General features: G+C 34.3%; 1 protein-coding gene across 1 annotated transcript in view; it reads left to right on the top strand.

Annotated features, from left to right (window-relative positions):
- The first annotated feature begins 551 nt into the window (after positions 1–551).
- Positions 552–21,215, top strand: part of PRKACB (protein kinase cAMP-activated catalytic subunit beta) — a 33,236-nt gene continuing 12,572 nt past the window's right edge. Inside the window, exons 1-3 of the mRNA XM_074221806.1 lie at positions 552–811; positions 7,668–7,729; positions 11,644–11,772. Of these exons, the coding sequence (XP_074077907.1) occupies positions 625–811; positions 7,668–7,729; positions 11,644–11,772 (378 nt within the window). The 5' untranslated portion in view covers positions 552–624. The remainder of the gene's footprint in view (positions 812–7,667; positions 7,730–11,643; positions 11,773–21,215) is intronic.

Here is a 21,215-nt window from a genome sequence, read left to right as displayed (position 1 = left end):
GGTGTAGTGGATAAAGCACCGGCCTTGGAGTCAGGAGTACGTGGGTTCAAATCCGGTCTCAGACACTTAATAATTGCCTAGCTGTGTGACCTTGGGCAAGCCATTTAACTTCGTTTGCCTTGCAAAAAAGACATAAAAAAAATTAAAAAAAAAGAACAAGTCAAAATGGACTAATCTCATCTCTTTTTTGATAGGCTTGCCAAAATGGTAGATCAGATCTGTGCTTCAAGCAGTTTTCTTCCATTCTAGTATAAGTTGTAATAAGTATTTTTAAAATTATTACCATTTATTTTTAAACTACCATATATAAAATACCTTTATGTTTAATGATATCATTACTGGATATTTATATATGAAAGATCTGTTAAGCTCAGAGCTTTGAAAGCAAATATTGTAGGGTTGGGTTTTTTTTGATCATTACCTTTAGTTGAGATGAAATGAGAATTTCACTAGAAAAGATCATAAATGTGCTGTTTGATATAACAGGAAACAGAACAGCAGTAGTGGTTTGAATACCCTGCAAACAGGAAGTTTGACACTAGCGTAGCTCTTAGTTTCGATGTTAGAAGTTACCGAGCTTCTTCTGGGCATTGTCTTTGGTATTGAAAAATCTTATGTAGATGAATGGCAGCTAGGAGGGAGCTGCCTTGTAACCAGTGTCCAGGGACTACCACTACTCTTCAAAGACTTGAAGGTTTTGCTAGTCGATTGTTTCATAGACAGCCCAAGGGTACAACCCATGATCTGAAAACCACTCTGGAAAATGAGAGTCTTCATTTCTCTGAGTACACTGCCTTATGGGACAGATCAAGTAAGTCTTCCTCTGGTAGCCTTCAACTTGCAGTTAACTAACAAAAACTAAGAGCTGTTGATGATTGAATTGGATCTAAAGAACAGCATGCTGTTGGAGCCTTTTTTCCTAGCTCATAACTACCTATTCAATCATGGAGGGACATTTTGTGGGCTTAAGTTGAAGCTACTCCCATATTACTTCCTAACTCGTGTAGTTTTGTTTTTCATGATCAGCATTAGATAGGCTTTATGCTGATTTTTAGTTGGACCTGGTAGTATCTATTAATTCTTTAGTTTCAGAGAAAATGATTAGATTCAAAAAAATAATTTGTTTTATGTCCTTGGAGGAGGGAAGCCTCAAATTTTGTGGCAATTGGTTCTGTTTTTAATTAAAGGATTCCTTTATAATAATAGCAATGTTTTCATTCATTTTAGAATGTATAGAGTCATTTCAGCAGTTAAAAGCTTCATGTTATTATTTTAATTAAAATTTTGCTTATAGAATTATTCATTGAACTGTCTTCTATAACTTCAAATTTTTGGTATAATCTGTACTTTCTAGTTAAGCAAAGAATAGAATTTATAAAAATTGATAATTAGTTTGATTCATGCATCAGATATTCTCTAGGTCATATTAGTGTTGGATTTTTTCCCCCTAAAATATGAAATCAAGTCATCTGTGGGAACTTTGTCCTTTTTTAAAAAGAAGTTATGTAAACATAGGAGATTCTGAAGGAACTCATTTTCTTTCACCCCTTAATTGTTTGAATAGAAAGAAAATGAGTTCCTTCAGAATATCTTGTACTTTAATGGATTTATTAATTGATTATCAAAAAGTTCCTCATACAGTGTTGAATTTCTCTTTTTTTTTGGTTCATCAGTTCAAGACATATGCTCTTCCTCTAACATTCCTATTGGCAGAGAGAGAGAGAGACCTTGGTCAGCTCACTTAAGCTCTCAGTAGCTTAGACAAATAATTAAGATGATAAATTGCAGAGAAGCTATGAATTTTCCTAACCCATGAGTTACAGGGGGAAAAAAACCCTAAAATTAAAAAAAAAATACTTCTGAGTTTACTAGGTCTGTTTAACTTTCCCTCTTTCATAGATTGGATAGACATGGTATAAATATATGCATTTCATAAATGTTTTTGCCTTCTGTTAAGAAATTAAGGTATATAAAAGGGAAATTTATATGTTATATCTGTATAAAGGCCATTCATTGTTTCACTAAAAGTGTCTTGATCATGTCCATATAGCTAATATTATAGAGGAGGAAACTTAGATACAATTAAAATCAATTAAAAGACTTCCTGTTAACAGAAATTTCACCTGTATGACCTTGCTGTAGTCTATACTGCTACACTCTCTTAATCTGTTTTAGAAAAAATAATATTCTTCATAAAGGTCTAATAATCTAACGATCCTTTAATTGCTAGTATTTACAGGAATTACTAGCTACGTCTTAAGTGGACTTAAACATTTTGATGAATAGGTTTCTTTAGTAATAACTACAGATATCTAGGAGTAGAGAAGTGTCATGAGCAAAAGATCTTGACCTATTTGAAATGACAGATTGGTTAAACAGGGTGTGAGTATAACTTGTTACCTCAGGAAAAAGTTGCCATTAATACTTAGCTGCAATATAAATTTATAAGATTTTATATAAATAGAATCCTTTTGGCTATAAAAGCCAAACTTAAAAGATAATTAATATTCAAGAAGTCTCAGAGACAAAAGAAATAGACCTCATGGTTCAAGAACAATGGAGTTTTTTAATTAATCAAAAAATCTGCTTATTTGAGCATCCCTTTATCTTTAGATTATCTTCAAACCTGAAGGAATAAAAATATATTAGGATATACATTACAAAGGAAAGTACACTAATAGTACTTTGTCTTAAAAGATTTATAATATGGAAAAGAAACTACTAAACAGATAATCTCTATTATTTAAGGACTATAAAAGTTCATTTTATGAAATAATAAAGTAGAAAAATATTGAAATAGCCTTCGTTTCTTTAATAAAATGTTAGTTTATTAACATACTTAGGCTATGAACTGTTTGCATAGCTACAATCTTTTCAGATGTAGAAAGCATTTACTTGCACATCTTGTTTGTCAAGGAAATGGAATGTCATGTATACTAATGATAATTTGATGAATTTAATTGTTTCTAAGGTGCTATTTCAAGAAATTCACTAAGCAAAGAGGCTGCCATGTATAGCATTAAACAAATGAGATCTGTGAGTTATTGCACAAGTCTGTTGACTATGAGATAGATCTAGGGTTCCATTCAACCAGACTTATCTCCATTATTTTTTGCTTCTAAGGTAACAAGGCAGCCACATGATGTAGATAATCTCTGGAGATGAGTTTGGTGTTTTTGATTTACAACTATCTATTAGCAGGAAGTAGATTCCTATTCAGTAATTCATATACAGAAGGAAAAAATCTTTTAATATGCCCATTCATCTGGCATAATGTCAGAAGTTTCTTAGAGTCATTTTAATTGATTTCCTTTCTAGAATATCACCAGAGTAGCCTCCTTATTGGCTTATCCCTGGATACATGAAATATCTTTATTTGCTCTGATTCCTTCAAAAAATTAGAGGAAAAGAACTATTATAGACCCTACAATTGAAATGACATAATGATATATTGATCTGGTTCTTTTTATGAAACCAACTCAAAAATACTATCATGGCACTTAAAAAACTCACTCTGTTTGTTCTATTTTGACCTTTGAAATTTAATTTAAAAATCACATTATGTCTGCTTTTTGTTTTATAAGTCTTACAATGACCATCTGTCTCAAAAGAGTATAGTTATAACCTGACATATAACTGCCATTCCAAAAATATTGAGTTCTTAAGATAATACTTGGCTTATTTAGATATAAATATATTTAATTTGACAGTTTAAGAAACCAGTAAGACATATACATTGTGAAATGTTTAAAGAACAAAAAACAGTATATGATGGCCTGCGAAAATGAGTTCTTTAGGTTTAAGAATTTTTTTGGTAGGTAAGGAAATGAAAACATATAGCAGGTGAATGACCTGTCCAAAGTCATAGAGATAGTAAATGGGAGGACTGAAATTTGAACCCAGCTTCTCAACAATTTGTCAGTGTTCTTTCCCCTAGTCTCAGAGTCATTTATATGACTTGCTAATATCTCTGACAGCTTACCAGTAGAATCTGAAATATAGTTTAAATGTCGTGAAATACTACAGTAGCCTCTGATTTTTGTTGTATTAGTGGCCACTTGAAGATTCACTTAATCAGCAAGCCAGGATAAAACCAGTTTTAAGGGACAAGAAACTTAGTGTCACTTATGATATTGAATTTAATGGAAGTTTAAAAATGATAGTATTTCCTTTTTAAATGCCAGTATATTTAATGGAACATTTTATGTCACTTTCAAAGAACAGCAAACTTGAGTAGTTTATCTTAGTACTGCTATGTGATGTAGCTCCCTTTCATCCTGGTCCATGAAAAATAAAAGCTATTGCCAGTCTGGGTAATAAGATTCATTGCAATAGTCACTAGCAGCACTGCATTTTAGTATCTGTGAGATCAGGGGCTCACAATAAGATCTGAGTGTAATTGAAGGATATTTAGAACAAGGCATTTTTTTGTTTGCCTTTTGCCAGATTCGATATGGAATCGAGAAATAAACACTGTGTTTGAGGAAAACAGTAATTCATGAATAAACTTTTATATCTTTGAGAGATGTAAAAAATGTTACTGCCAGATAAGCACTGAAATGACATATGGGGCTACATTTAAAAATCATCTAATACTAGAAACGTAGAGGAGAATCCTATATGCTTGAATTGATCAAAGCTTTAGAGCAACTACTCATTGGTTACAAGTGAACTGATAATTCTGGTCTAATGTTGCCATGGTAACATTTCATGCTAGGTATAACGGAGAACATCTTAAACATACTGGCATTTGAACATTTTTTTTCTCTCTGCCATTTTAAATTGCTGAAGTGGTGGTGTATCCAGAGGAGAGGATGGCTTGATGAGAACGTAATAGAAAAACTAGCCATGCACATCTTGGATATTTTTTTGGTCTTAGCTAGTGGCATCTTGGGTTGGTTAGTTGGGTTTTCCTTCCAGCAGTTTTCTTAAGGAAGAAAAGCCTTTTTCTATTTCTGTATGGTATATTCCATTTCCAGTGAATATGTTTCCAGGATCAGTGCTTCTACCTCTAGAATTTAACATAACTCACAATACTGTTGGATGGTTTTCATAAGCAATGTGTTTTGGAAAAACTGGTTTTCAGCATGAGTGGTGAGTATATAATATCTGACATTCTTCAGTTATTTATTAAAATATATTTAGATATGAAGGGAAAAGCCTTTCCTTTCTGGGACGGGGGAACTCTAAGCAGTACTACATTAAATTAAAAAGTGTGTTTAGGCTTTTGTGTTAATTCACTTAGAGAAGCTAAATAAGTCTTATAAAAACTGGAAAATATGAAAATCCCACCATCAGGAGCCAATATTAATATGTAAGTTTCTCATTTTTCTTTCATTGGGATTTTAATGTGCCATTTTAAGGCTTTCATATAAATAATCTTATAAATCAATGAATAAAAGCCATGTAATTAGAGGAGATTTATTTTCATGCACCTGGCTCCTAAAAATAATCAGGTTATTTTCACTTGAATAATTTTGTGAATCCCAACATTTAAGATTTTCAGTTGCAATGACATTAAAAACAAATATACTAGCCAGGCTTGAGATAAAATCCATGTGAAGACTTTATTGGGTTATTTGACAGGATGGTATAGTTTAAAAAGATGCTCTATTTGGAGTCAGAGAACATAGCTTCAAATGTTAACTCTGCTACTTCCTATCTCTTTTATGTTGGGCAAGTCATTTCTGTTCTTTGGGTCTCTCTTTCCTCATTTTTAAGATGAAGGGACTGATAATAAGTGACCACTAAGACCCCTTCTCACTCTAAGCATGATCCTATGACTATTTCTAGTTTTGGTGAAAAGAGAAATTGAGATTCTGATAAAAATTGTTTCTCTTTTCTTATTTTGGAAATTTTCAGAACAATCTTTAGAGGGAAATGATAATCTACTAATTTTTAAGTGGGATAATTATTCTCCTATTTGGTCTTACAACCTAAGCTGCTTAAAAAGCTTTTTTGTAGAGTCTATTCCATAATAGAATAATAGAGCATTAAACAATATATTTAAAACAAATTTGCTATTTTAGAATGGGAATTCATATATATATGAGACTTTCCAAGGTATAGTGATTAGAGAGGTGTACTTGGAGTCAAGACCTAACACACACTGTCTCTCCAGTGCCATGGCAAATCTCTAAGAAGACAATATAAATTGCTTATTTAAGTCTTATTGATTCCCTATAAAGACTGTAATAGATCTTGGAAATAATAGTCACATACTTAACCTATAGAGGTAACCCTTTAATGGTTTTGGCATGGTGGGGGATAGTTTTGGCATAGTTTTATCTGAGGAAAAACTGTTACTCCTTTCCTATGATTTCTCTCAGATCCACATTCAAGAAAAATGAATATAATTCACATTTATCTTGTCAATTCTACTTCTCCATCTCCCCCATGAGAGTGGAAAAGGGATGGTTGATGAGAGATGGAGAAATAGAACTAACAAAATGATTATGGATTAGATATAGAAGGTGAAAAAGAAAAAAAGAACCTATTTGTCTAGGAGGATAAACATAGAGAATATTTAAAAACAGTTTCAAAATTAACTCACAAGTCTGACTGTATCATTCTTTTCTTCAAAAACTATTCTGTACTATCTGATATCGCTAAATTGCATCATGCTTTTATTGAAATAAAAGAGGGAGATGAAACTCACTTTTGAAAAAATTTTAAGACAAAATTTTGAAACATATTTTGAAACAAAGACACCATATTGGGAATTAGGTGGTAATCTGCCTTACCATTTGGATGCTAAACTATACCTTTACTGAGGGAAATGGTGATTTACATTCTATATACTATATCTAGCCAGACTTTATGTTTCCTGTTTGTTTATTGCCCTATTTGTTAATACTCTGAGCTTTTTTTTGAAAGATATCTTTGAAAGATGTTTTCCAAACAGTTACTTTTAAATATCTAAAACAATTAATCACAAATAACTACTGCTTGCTAATCACGTTATGGCAAGTCCCAGCAAAGCAAAAAAGAAAACACTTTAAACAAACTTCTTAAAATTGAATACCTTCAATTGGAAGCAAATGAAGAGCTTGCGTGTATTAAATAAACCCTTATATAAATAATAAGAAATTTGATAACAAATCAATGTTTATGTTTTAAAAGTGCTTGCTGTAAAGCCAAGTATTAGAATTGGACAGAAAAGTGTGTTTTCTCATGAAGGTCTCTCTATTGTGTTGAGCTTTCATGATCATGGATTCTTGCTGTTGTTTTCGATGATGCTTTGCCATTAATATTGATACTTGCAAACAAGATGATTTAAACCAATAGATGAGTAACTGCAACTGTTATCAGGATGAATATTGTTGAAATTAATGTATCCTTACTTGTAATAGTCACTTTATCTTGCGCTGGTATGAAACCTTCAACTCTATTTGTAGAAACAGAATTATTGATTTGTCAGTAGATTGCTATTGCCAAAGTGATTTACATAGAATAATACTCCAGAATATTTTTTAAAAAATTATCCTAGGCCCAATAGGAATTCTTGCTTCATATTAAGAAGTCTATAATTGTCTTCTATAAGAAGATTCTGAGCCGCATTCTTTTAACCCAATTATTATATAGTAGCCATAGTTATTATTAAGTGCTTATTCAAAAAACTAAGATATATATTTAGCAAAAAAAAAGTACATTTTATGTGTTTTCAGTGAGAGACTTCCTGTCCAAGGCCAAGGAAGAATTCTTGAGGAAATGGGAAAATCCTACCCAGGTAAACATCTTTAAAATTTTCTGCTATTTTAAAATCTTAAGGAAAGTAAAGGCTTCATTATTTCCTGAAATGACAAACCAATTTTAAAAGTTTTGTTAATACAGTAATGACTTATGACTTGTTTAAATGAAAAGATACTGAATATGGAGCTCGCAACGTTGAACAGATGTAGATGCTACTTATTTTATAAATTTTGATGAAAATTTAGTTTTGCCAGCTTTCTATTATGCCGTTCTGCTTCTTATAGTAGTCATAATGTAAATGTTTTATAATTGCTATTCTAGAATACCAGTAATGTTAAGTGTTGTCTAGAAGTACAGATATCATATCATTTAAAAATACATAATCATTATTAGAATCTGCCATCATACTAGTTGAATAAGGATTCCTTTATAAAAATAATATTATTGGTAAAAAAGATGAAAGATAAGTATTTTGTTTTACTATCCTCCTTACTTAGCATAATACCTTAGATAGTTTCAATATGGAAAAAATGTTTGCGGAATTTGAATTTTGAAAGATAATAAGTCTAACTTTTAAAATATTTTTTCTTTTGTAATTTTTTTATTCTTTGGGGAACTAAGGAAGAAGATGGAGATATTTTAGCTGTAAAATGAATTTTGAAAGATTTTTATAACATTGAGCTTTAAATATTTAATAAATCTTCCTACTAAAGAATTTTTAATTCTAAATAATCATAATAATTTTATTTAAAAAATAATGTCTCCCCAGGTTTGGGGGATATAACTTATTTAAAATGCAATCATATTAATACTGACACTATTTAAAGCATCATATAACAGAGAATAGGATAGGAGGTAGGGAATACCCCAAGAAAGGAAAAAAAAGATCTGGCAGAAATGAATATTTTGTAGTAAATGTTGGTTTTTAGAGGTGTAAAATGCTACATGAGCGAGAGAGGGAGGGAGGGAGGGAGAGGGAGAGGGAGAGGGAGAGAGAGAGAGAGAGAGAGAGAGAGAGAGAGAGAGAGAGGAGAGAGATAATATTTCTATTTTGGTAAGACAGCAATAAATACTTCAACTGTTCTTTGGTGGAAGATGGAGAAAGCAAAAATGAACCAGATTAAAGTTTAAAGGATATAGTCTTGAATTTCCTTATTAAGATAAAAATATTGGAAAATTAAATTTGAAATATAAATGAAAGGTTTTCTTTTTTTACCAAAAGAACCATCAAGTCAGTGGTGTGATTTGTTTTTTCCAGTTAAGAGAAGGCATTACAGAAAGAAACCTGCTGACTGACTGCTCAGTCAAGGCTTCACATCCCAGGGACTGCTAAACGTCCCCCTTTCAACTCTCAAACTCTGATTCTGTGAGGATGTTCTGGTGGGCTTACTGTAGTTCTCGGGTGTAGTATTCAGCTTTGTAGGTTCAGAAACTCAGTTTTTGTCAGTTCACCCGAGGGTAATCAACCTCTGGAGCATCAATTCAAGTTAATCTTCTTAACAAAATGTTGATTCATTAACTCAAAAGCAAACAATGGGGGAGAGATTTCTGACCGGCAAATTTGGGCCGGTTTTCTAGAGGGATCCACTCCTCTCCTGGTTGCTAAATTTCCCCATGGGTGCCATGGAAAGGGTGCTCAGGGGCACCTGGATTCATAAGTTGGTCCAATCTCTTACTACTATGGGACTCTGGGCAAGTTAATGAACTTCTCTTGGCCTCAGTTTCCTCATCTGTAAAATGAAGAGGTTGGCAAAGTTATCTCTGAGGTCCCTTCCAGCTCCAATTCTATGATCTTATGATGATCCTAAACAACAAATTACACAATTGAAAAATTGCTTGTTAAATAGAGAATCAAAGTGAAAGGAATGAGATTTTATTAAGGAACTTCTCTCCCTTAGAAATATTTCTTTTAAAAAATAGTAGAGGTTAGTCATATACAATTAGGGCATTCTCCACTGGACAGAGCTGGAGAAACAATGGCAAATTCTTACTTTCAAATTGTCTTCTTTCAAGCTTCCTTTTCAAGCAATTAAAATGTTTGTCCCTTTAATACCTTGTCATCCCAAAGATTCCAGTTTCAGGATTGTAGCTTATTCTCAGTTAGCATTTCATGGGATGCCTGTATTTTTAGGGAGGTGCCCTAAAATCCTTGAGATTTGGAAAACTCACTAGTTTCACCAATAATACTTTGAAAACATTTTCTAAAACAATTCTTTGAATTTGTAGCTTCTATAGATGGCTAATACTAGACAGTTTGTGTTAAATCTTGATGGTTTCCCTTTGGGGATGGGAGATCCTTTTTCTAACCTTGTCCCCAGGTTCTGTTAAGACTAATGGAGAATGATAAGTAGCAAGGGTTTTCCTTTTAGTCATCAATAGAGTTAGAACTTGGCAATTACAGCAACTGAGAGGGAGAGATCAGGACCCTGTCTTTGCTTCCATTGGATAATGACTATGAGGACAGTGATGATGGAGGCAGAAATACAGGAAAGATCGAGTACTGGAAAATTCTGCTGCTGTTCTCTAGCAAAAAGAAACCAGTTGGCTCTCCCACCTCATGTAGAAAAACAAGTACTATTGAGGGAATGGTTTTCATGGACATCCACAGCTGAACTGGCACAAGGGGAATACATACTTTGACTCTCTTATAATTTAGTTTTCCCATACTAAAAATAAGGAATGCTTTCATAAAGTCATAGCATTCTAGAGCTGTGGTTGGGGAGAGATCAAATATACTATCTTGTTTTAAAGATGAAGAAACTGACTCCAAGCCCGTGCTCTTTTATGCACCCTATTTTTTTTTCTGGAATCCTGTCAAACCATACACTTTGATGCTTTGGTGGATGCTTGACCCCATCAATTTGAGCACTCCCTCCAGGGGTGCATATAAGAACATGTCCACAACTTCTCATCCTGTGCAATCCTTGTTTATTTCCTTCCATAAATCCTCCATAGAGGAATGGAATGGGCTGCCTCAGGAGGTGGTGGGGGCTCCTTCCTTGGAGGTCTGCAAGCAGAGGCTGGACGAGCACTTGTCGGGTATGTCATAGTGGGGATCTCTTTCATGTATGGGTTGGACTAGATGGCCACTGAAGTCCCTTCCAGCCCTTCAATTCCGTGATTCTATGATTCTGTGAGTCTACATACCCTGCATTCTTTCTTTGGTTGATATTTAATGGATACCAGTGTAATTCTTGGGTTTTGGAGTTGTTATCCCTCATTCATGAACAGGTCACCATGCATACATGTCTTTGATGATATTTTTTGTGTTTTTTTGGCTTCATTCTCATTTAAGTGAATGTTAGTAATATGCCGCAGCCTTCTCAGCTCTTGTCATGTGTCTTTCCATTGCCCCTTTGGGTCATGTGCAATTTTCATTTATTTTTGTTTTCCTTTTCTAAGATCACAATCCTATACCCACATAGCATGACTAGGAGAAAGTTATTAAAGAGATCCTTTTGTCAGGGAGCAGTTTAAGTTCATTGAAGGTGTTACTCAGTTTCCCAAAGGTGATCCCAACTTTAATTCTATTTAATTCTGAGTCCAGCTCATTGTCCATCTGAGTTCCTCTCTAAGATCAAAGAATCGCAGAGCTGGAAGGGCCCTCAGAGATCATCAAGTGTAGCCCATATATGAACAAGAAATCCCTCTACAGCATTCTGGATAGTGGTCACTCAACCTTTGCTTAAAGACCTCTCAAGGCAGCCTGTGTCACTTTTGTATATTTCTACTTGCTGGAGTTTTTTTTCTTATCATAAGTCTTAATTTTGCTCTTTGCGATTTCCACCCACATTGCCCTTAGTTGTGTCCTCGGGGGCCAAACAGAAAAAGTCTTAGCTCCTTTTCTGTGTGACACCCCATCATTTGTAAATTCCACGTGCCTTTCATTTATTAGGCACTTACATGTTTGTTGAATTGATTTGGTAATCAATCCTACACCTTTACACATAGAATACTGCTGTGCTGGATGACTTTGAGAGAAAGAAAACCCTTGGAACTGGATCATTTGGACGTGTCATGCTTGTGAAACACAAGGCCACCGAACAGTACTATGCTATGAAAATCCTTGATAAGCAGAAGGTTGGTGCATTCTGTCCTGAGTTATCCGTAGTGTAAACTTGGGTTTTGAAAGCTAAGATTCTAAATGTGTCTTTATGTATCTACATATAAATATATTTATATAAATGCTGATTTCAAATTTCTTGATATTATTTAAATGAAAATTGTTGATAGTTTAAATATTTATGAAAAATGGCTCTTTTAATGAGTTCATTTAAATATGCTTTTTTCTTCTTTTTAATACAAAATTTTGAATTTAGCATGGATTGTCCAACTTTAGTATCATCACCACATTAAACTACCTTGGGATTTAGAAATGACCAATCTAAAATGTTTGAAAGATAGCTCATATTCTGAAATCAGTTCCCTCACACCTCCTGTGCTCAACTAATGGGAAAACCCCATAAATATAAGCACCATTTCTTATCCCACATTCAAAAGATGCAACTGAGGACAAAGGAGATCTTTTATCTATAAATTGCAATGCCCTAAAATGTGTGTATATAATCAAAGAGGTGTGAAATGAGGGCTTCTTGTTTTAAGAGTGTTTTTTCACCCCAATAGAACCCTCTTGCCCCAACAACCAATAGTTCTTCATCTCCCTAGGCAATCTAGGCCTTTTATTTTGGAACTTGAGGTTGTAAGAATAGAATTATTTAGTCACTGATCGAAACATTGCTTGAGCATCATCTTTATGGTGCCAAGGCATTTTAGATAAGATCTCTAGATGAGCTCTTGGTTCTGAGAACTCAGCAAGCCATAGCAGAGAGATAAGACTATATATTTTGGTACCGTTTAACCCAACCTCCAGTTTGATCAGAATGCAATTTCCTGCTCAATAGTACTGGTTTAAAAGCTACAAAGTTCTATTACAACTAGAAAGCTTTCAGGTTGCTTGTATATATGATTTTGTCTGTCAAAACAATCAATTTTTTAAATAATGTTCAGAAAAATGTGTCATTGTCAGTGATATATTAAACCATATAGCTTAGAATCAATCATAGATCTGTCTGTAAATATGTATATAATACTTTAATTTTCATTTGGCTCTGTGATTGCCTCATTGTGGGTACTCACTCTGATGGTACAGATTGGAAGCCATCCATGCCTTCTCATTTCTGTATAACTCTTGTCCATTTTCTCCAAAATTTCTAGCTACTAATGAAACTAATAAGCTTTGCTCTTGCTATATTACTGACCTATGTCCTTCTCTGATCTTCGACAAAACTATTATTTTTATCCAATCATTTGGTGCTTTCCCTACTTTGAGATATCTTGAGACTTAGTTTCTCAGATCCACAGAATTTGTCACCTCCAGAATAGACTCATTTTTGGTGTTTTCTGAGCTTTTTCTATGTCTTGTCAATCTATTTCCAGATACTAAACTTTCCATTCTAGTTCCAATTTTTTCAGTAGTTATAGTTTGTTGAACTTGACCAGTTTGGAGCAGTTTTTATTATATGAAATCTTCCCATTTTTATTCTTTCTCCAGTTTGATATTATTCTGAAATTTGTGACAAGCCAATTGTCATACTATACCAGACATCTGCTTCAGAAATGACTTCAGGAGCTATTTTTTAAAATTTTTTATTAGCATAGTATATTAGAGCTCCTAGTAAGGCATGGAGGGATTGTGATCTGTGTTACTGGAGGGAAGATCCTCAATGGACAAATCACAGATATTTTGAAGAACTGAATATACTCTGTTTAAAAGGCAGGGAAATGTGAAAAACATGTGAGAAAAAAAATTTCATTTAAAATGGTCAAAGTATTTAAATCTTTGGGGAGATAAAGTAGAGGTGAAATTTGGGTTGTATAGAAAATTCTAGTATGTATGGAGTACCTCTTTATTCAGTGTTGTTCTGTAAATGAATACTACCATCTTAACGGTAAGCAATCTATTCTCTGGCAGTTACTAGAAAAGAATAATAGAATGTAATATCTAAAAGATACATTATAGAGCATCTATAAATCCAACAGTCTTATATTTACAAATGAGAATTTAAGGCTAAAACTGTCAAGTGATCTGCCAATAGCAGAGTTGGGACAAAATCCAGGTTGCCAACTCTATATTCAAATCATTTTTTACTCTATAATACCACTTTAATCATTCAAGGAGCTATGATCTCATTGGTGGGAATATTCTCACCACTTATGAAGAATCACCTCTTCAGAAACTAGAAGACATAGGACAATTTTTGAGTTGCAATTTTTTTTTTCCTGGATGGGTTGGGGAAAGGGGTCCACAATTCTTATTTTATAAGTATGGGGAATTACTGGTGTGGAAACCCCTTCCATTGATGCAGATTGCAACTCACCTGAAGCCTATACTCAAAGAAAGTTGCTTGGGACACTAAGAGGTAAGTGATTTTCCCACGATACCCAGCTAGTATAGATTAGAAGTAGAATTTGAACTCTGATCTTTTGCAATAGATCAAAAGAATCCCTTGAAGTCAAGACCTTTGATACTGAGACAGTCGTTGCCAAAATTTACAAAGAACCTCAGGCTGCTCGTAATTATATGATTGGTTTGTCCAATTTGATGATTTTTTTTTTAGATCTGTGTGCTAGCATTATAGATTCTCAGAGTTGAAATGGAACTCAGTTCAACCCCTTACCCAAGGCCTTCATTTTGTCTTCAAATTCTTTAAAACTGGACATAAAGCCTCACTTAAAGACCTCAGTGGCAGGAAAGTCATTATTTGACAAGGAGGCTAATCCACTTTTTGGAAAGCTATAATTGTTAGAAACTTTTTCTTTACACAGAATTCAAATCTGGCTCTCTGTGACGTTAACACCTGCTTAGTCCTACTTCTGCCCTCTAGGGTCCATCAGGACGGCAGAATTCTCTTTACTTAAAACCATACTTCAATTGTTTGAACAATGTATCACAATATACTCACCTTATACTTCTCTTCCACAGACTAAATATTTCCATTGAATACTCATGGAGAGAAGCAAGGTTTTTCAGAGGCTTAGTATTATTAATTTATTTGTAAATTTGATGACCACTAAGGTCCCTTCCTAAACCTAAATCCTATGATCTGATGAGTGTTCAAAATGATGCTTAAGGACAGAAGAAGGAACCTTGAAGTAAAAATGATTATAACTAGTATTTTGAGAAAAGATAATGTTAGATGTAGGTCCTGAGAGGGGACTTTCTCAGCTCAGCTGATGAGGAATTTAATTTGATATCATCCTCAAAATCCTCATTTAGAAGCTAGTCTGTATCATATTATATAGAGTTAGAACAGAAAAATATAAAAGTAAGATTTATTTCATAGGAGATTCCAGATTTAATCTTAATTGTTAACCTAGATTTGGATGTATGTCTTGTCTGGCAAAAGTTCAAATTGATTGAGATGACTATTTGGTGATATTGCTACCTTTTCCTTTTGGAAATATTTATGGTAGTTCATAGTCTTAAGATCATTCAAAACATTTGAGTGGTTTCCTTTTAAATGTCATTGGATGTTGCGGGTTTTTTTAAATGTTGGTTTGTATTAGGCAAATACTAGAAAGCGGGGAATCTTAGAATCATTTTCCTAACTTCCATTAGAATTATTGAAGAAGTGTGCCTTACTTTATATAGTAGAAAGGCTTTTCTAAAATATTGCCAAAATGGAATTAAATTTCCAAAAAACTTGGGAGCTCAAGGCATAAAAATGAATTCCAATGGTGAATCTCTTTGTTAAACAGCTAGCAAGCTCCCCTTGAATTGATCTGTTTTGAAAATCTAGCCCTTTCTATACATTTGACTTTGGCATCTTAAGAGAGTGATAATACTCTCAGGAGGGGAATGATATGACAAATACCAGCCTGTATATGTCCAAAGGACAAAACTGTGTGTTTGTTTTTGGATTCAGTCTGTGATTTCATTCACATGGGAAACTCCTGATGAGGCACTTCCCTCTATCAATGTAGATCAGTACCTGTTCTGCCATTTTGAGAGTTATCCAGAGGCCCCAAGAAGTAATTGCTTTATCTTGAGCCACACAGTCCATAGATATCAAAATCAGAACTACAACCTAAGTCTCCCTGATTCCAAAATGAAGGCCCTCTATCCACTTGACTGAAGTTATGACGTACACCACTGTCATTTTGAATGACAGTGAATACACTGAAAATCCCCCTTTAAAAAAATGGCCAATTCAGTAATAGTCCAGATATATCTGCCTTAGTGATCCAAGACTGAAAGCTCTATAATGAAAAAACTCTTCTTTGGATGCCCCTCGCTTTGTTCAACAAACTCTGCCCATTAGACACTTAAGAATAAACAGGATTTCTGTAGTTTTCTTATCTAAACAATCAGGGTGGAACCTTGCTTTAGCTGTCTTTGGCAGACTTCCAATAATCCTCTGGAAGAAAAAAGAAACTGAGTGATTTTAAGTCCATTAACCCAGGGGAAAGCAAATCTTATGAATTTTGGCTTCTAGTCAATTGCTAGAAAAGATAGGGATGTAAAGGGTTCATTCATGGACAGTCTACAATGTGCAGGCCATTGTCATAATCGACATGGGGATTTAAAAAGAGATTGAAAAGATTATGAAAAGATTAGTTGGAGACATACAACACACACTCAAGTATTTTCATGTATATTTTGGGTCTCCACTAAAATCCTATTCTGATGGTACTTCATAGTGAAGAGTTGAACTTCGGTCCCTAAAGACAATGCTAAAAATCACAATTTTTTCCAGGCCTTACTAAGTTGGAAAGGTTTATTAAATAATCAGGATCTATCCTTTGAGGATCAGCCTACTGGGCTAATATCCAGCCTCAGTCCCTTACAGACTATATGGTCCCAGGGCAAATGGCAATTTCCTCTTCCCTTGTTGGCAATTCTAAAACATGCTGATCTACAATGATAAATAAACTGCATCCCTGGAAGGGTCCGGACACAGGACTAGACCCCCCCAAAGTAGTTCTGTACAGGTCCTCTGTTGAACATCGGTAAAGATTGTGAATGAACGTGATTTGCTGTGCCTCTTGTTTGGGTTCACTGTGTGAGGTACCTTTGCATTTTGGTTTGGTTTTTGCTTCCTGGGCAGAAAGAGAAGACTCTGGTAGAGAATACTTGCACTAGACAAGGCAAATGTGCTCCACAAACACAGCAGGAAAAAGTAAGTTAGTTCATTCAAATTTTATTTAAGAATTAAGCTAGAGTATGTTCTTATGAATGTGCCATTTGAGAAGCTTGGAATCCTTTACCTTGATATATTTGCTTAATAAATTTATATTTAACCTGAATTTTCCTGGCCAAGAAATGATGTCACTCAAAGTAGAATTCTAAAACACTAATAAGTTTTTTTTGTGTGTGAGTGTGTGTGTGCGTGTGCATGCCTATGTGTTTTTTGAAAGGGAGGGGGAGAGGGGAGGGAGAGAGGGAGGGATGGAGGCAGACAGAGAGAAGTTTTTCTGAAGGAGACTATTCCCAAGCATATGTGCTATTTGACTTAGCTGCTTCCAGCTTCCAAATTATGACAAATGAATGCACGTATATACATGATCTGATCATATCTTTGAAAGTTAAGAAATTCCCTAGCATGTGCCCACTAAATTGACTTTGGTGGTTTTGAAGGTTATTTGTTTCCTTATTCGGGGGGTGGGTTTTTTGTTGCTGGTTCCAGTTTTTTTGGTTTTTGCTTGGTTTTTTTTTTGTTTGTTTGTTTGTTTGTTTTATTTTTATTTCAGGGAATAGGGTCTGTTGCCGTGGAAAGGGTGCTGAATTTGGAGGCAGAGGACTTGAGTTCATATCCCAGTTCTGCTACCCATGTGACCATGGGCAAGTCACTTAAGTCACCTAAGAATATGTTTGAGAGCCATAGAAATATCCTAACCAGTTCAATTTAATTACACTGGGCCTCAGTTTTCTCATCTGTAAAATGAGGGGATTGGACTAGATGGGTGATCTTCAAGGTTCCTTCCAGCCCTAAACCTGTGATATGAATCTTAAGGAGGACTAGTAGAATAAACAAATATATCCAAAGCACTATGCTAAATGTTGGGAATTCCAAGGACAAAGTGAGATAGTCCATGTTTTTAGTTGTTTCAGTAGATAAAGACACAAAATTAAGGACATTTTTTGTTTGTTTGTTTGTTTTCCTGTCATAATGTGAATTGATTCAATTTTGGACCGACTCATCACAGAATATATTCGCTGTAGAGAATTGTTCCATGATATTATATTCACAGAGTAGGTGGTCAGTTCACCAAAAGGGTAAATTTATGACAAGGTTATAATTCCAATGTGCTTGATCCATATCTGATAAGTGGGATAAGTCAACTAGGAATATTGCACAGATATTAAAATAGAAATATACTAAAAATATAGTATATATATATATATATATATATATATATATATATACTAAAATATATCAAAATAGAAATATACTAATCAATTCTATTTAATTACCTGGGGATGGTTAGCAAGGAGAAGAAAAAATTTTGTGGGGAGGGGAGGGCATGCAGCTGGGAGTGGATGGATGGGTAGATGGAATGCATAACTGTTTCCAAGTAATTAAAGAAATGCTACAAGGAAAAATTTTTCGATTTCTCCTTCCTGGCTAGAAGACAGAACTAAAATTAATGGTTGGAAAATAGAGAACCGGAACTAGGCTTGATGTAAGAAAAACTTTCAAAGAATCAATTAGCTCAAAATGGGAATGGGTTTCCTTACCAATTTTCTTTTCTAATGCAAAAACTGTAGGGGATTGCTGGGGACAGACAGGTAGCAAGAAAATGCAGATTCAACTCCATTACAGGAGTTTATGTCTGAATGTGATACTTATCTTGGTTCCAAAACTGGTTTACCTCTATAGGAGGAGACTTGGAGCTAAAAGACCACAGTCTTTCAGAGTATGCCAACCCATGTCTTTGCCTAGTATTTATTTTGGCAAAACTGCTTCAAATCAGGACTCACTCCATCTAGTCTAGATTTGAATGTCAACAGTAGGGTTATCAATTCCCTGGACATTCAATCTCCCTTTCTTTTCTGTGATGGTTTCCATCTGGTTTCCCTTAAGTGGTCACTTCTTTAAGTTCCACTCTGCAAATTTATTTCCCTTGGTCTCTTTTTTGTCTTCTGTGAAATGAAGAGGTTGGATAAGAATCTAGTCACTGAACAGTCCCTAAGGCCTCTTCATGTTGTATTTATTACCTTGTAGCATTTTTTTTTATAGCTCTCTCTTTTGCTCTTATCACATTCGAGTATATTGTATTTATTTGTGCATAAATATTACCCTTCTTGGTGACTATAAGCTAGTTGGAGGCAAGGTCTATTGCTGCTTTGATCTTTATATTCTGAGGACTTAGTTTGGTGGCTTGCTAATAGCAGGTACAATTGTTTGTTGAATTGGTAGAGTCTTCATTTAGTACCCCACTGGTAAACTAGCCAGTAGGGTCAGAAAGTAAGGCTTATCATTGTGGCCTTTCTTTATCTTCCCTTCCCTTCAAAATTCCCATGGACTCTGGTTGTGTTTGCCATCTGCTCAGAGACTGGGGTTCAGGATGGTGGAAGGAGTCAGTACCCCCAGGAGGGCGAGTCTATGATGACACCTTTCTTTCAGATGTCCAGGACCCATATCTGATACGTGGAGTGTTCTGAGATTCTGCCCAATCTCCCTGGAATGTGTTTAAGAGTCACAGATATAACAAATGAAAGCATATTAATCCATTGAATTCAACAAACCAGGACCTGTTGTATAAAGAGCATTGTCTAAGTCCCTGGTGTGAATAGTCAATAGATAAAACTTGCCTTCTTTGAGATTTGCTATCATGTGGAGGTATGACTCAAACTTAGGTTACTATAATTCAGAATATTTCTTGATAAGTGCACTAGAAACTTGCTCAAAATACAATTCAGGAAAATTAAGGAGATACTATTTTCCAAGTCTATCAGAGATTAGAGTTAGAAGGAATGTTAAAGACCATCTAGTCCATATCTGAACCCAGAGTTTAGTATAGAAAATGCATAATAAATTCTGTTAAAATTTGGATTCATTAATAGAGCAAATAAAATCTTCCACTTCATGTGGAATCGATATGGTCAGTATGATAGAAAGAGTGAGGAGGAACATGAGTTGACCCTTGCTCTGACACTTACTGAATGTGTGACCTGTGCGCAAGTAATTCAAATTTGCAGAGCCTTAGTTTCCTCATGAGTGGATCAGATGAGAGAATTTATATAAAGGACTTTTTAACCTTTAAAAGTCCATATTAAATGCTAGCTCTCACTAAGTTCATAGTGATAGTATATGTCATTATTATGACAGATATGCTTATAATGACATATATACACTGGCTATGCCAATATGAACATAATAAATTTATCTTATGCACCATGTTCTCCTTGATAAGATTAGAAAATGGTTCAATTGGGAATTCCATTTTTTCCATTTGCTAGTATATCAATAAAATACCATAATACTATGGTTTCAAATGGAAGATTAATGTGATATTAGATATATAGCAAAATTCAAAGATTTGTTTGGATGAAAGTAGAACAGTTTGTTCTGTTCTCATCTTTAACTTTAGCTATCTTTGTTTTGTAGGATTGCGTTTTTAATTTCATTTTTCAAAAGAGAGACCTTTTCTTATCCTACCTTCCCACCTTAGAAATAAATCATTTAATTATTTGTAAAATGCTATATAATCATGGTAGGTATGAGTAGCTGTTTTTACAGACTTCAGAGAGAGGTCACACAGTAAGGTAGTGACAGACTTGTGGTTTCGCATGTTCTTTGGATTCCAAATTAATTGTGCCCTCGAAAGAATTGTACCATTCCCTTCTGCTAAGGAAATTTATCACTTAAAAAAAAAAGATTCAAGAAATGGTCCTCTATCCTCCACATTCTTCTGTAATAACTATAGGGATGAATGTAATTGTTTCAGATTTCTAGCAATATTATTGTCTTGTGAACAGTCAATCATTCCTCGCCAAGGCCCATAATGGTCTTTCTTTTGTGATTAGGACCTCAAACATGTTGCTGATAAAAAGATAGCACTATTTGTGACTCTTTAAAGGGACTATTAGAAAAACTTTTAAATTTTCATTTTATTTATTTTTTATTTTTAAAGACCTTTTTCTTTATTCCTAACCTAAATCCTCCTGAAGACAAATCTTAATTCTTTTGGATCAATAATATTACAAAGATGGCTTCTTTGTAATCTAACCATTCATACCACCGTTGTTAAATTGCTGCTTCAGCCTTCTCTTTTTGTGCCCATACAATTCCAATTCCTTTCATGTTTCCACATAGATTGGACAGATACTTTTTTCCCCACACCCTAATTACCTGCTTCTATATTATAACTAAGTGGAGTCCAGAAATGAGCACAATTTGGAAATTGCTTTTTATCTCTGTATGACAGATGCCTAAAAATTCTCCAGGCTAAATGTTTGAGAAATATCTCCAGAATCTGGAAATTTCAGAGTCATGTAACAGCTAATTTTTCTGTTGTTT

Source organism: Macrotis lagotis, chromosome 2, assembly GCF_037893015.1.
Source record: "Macrotis lagotis isolate mMagLag1 chromosome 2, bilby.v1.9.chrom.fasta, whole genome shotgun sequence".
Lineage (NCBI taxonomy): Eukaryota > Metazoa > Chordata > Mammalia > Peramelemorphia > Peramelidae > Macrotis > Macrotis lagotis.
This window is presented reverse-complemented; position numbering and strand designations above follow the sequence as displayed.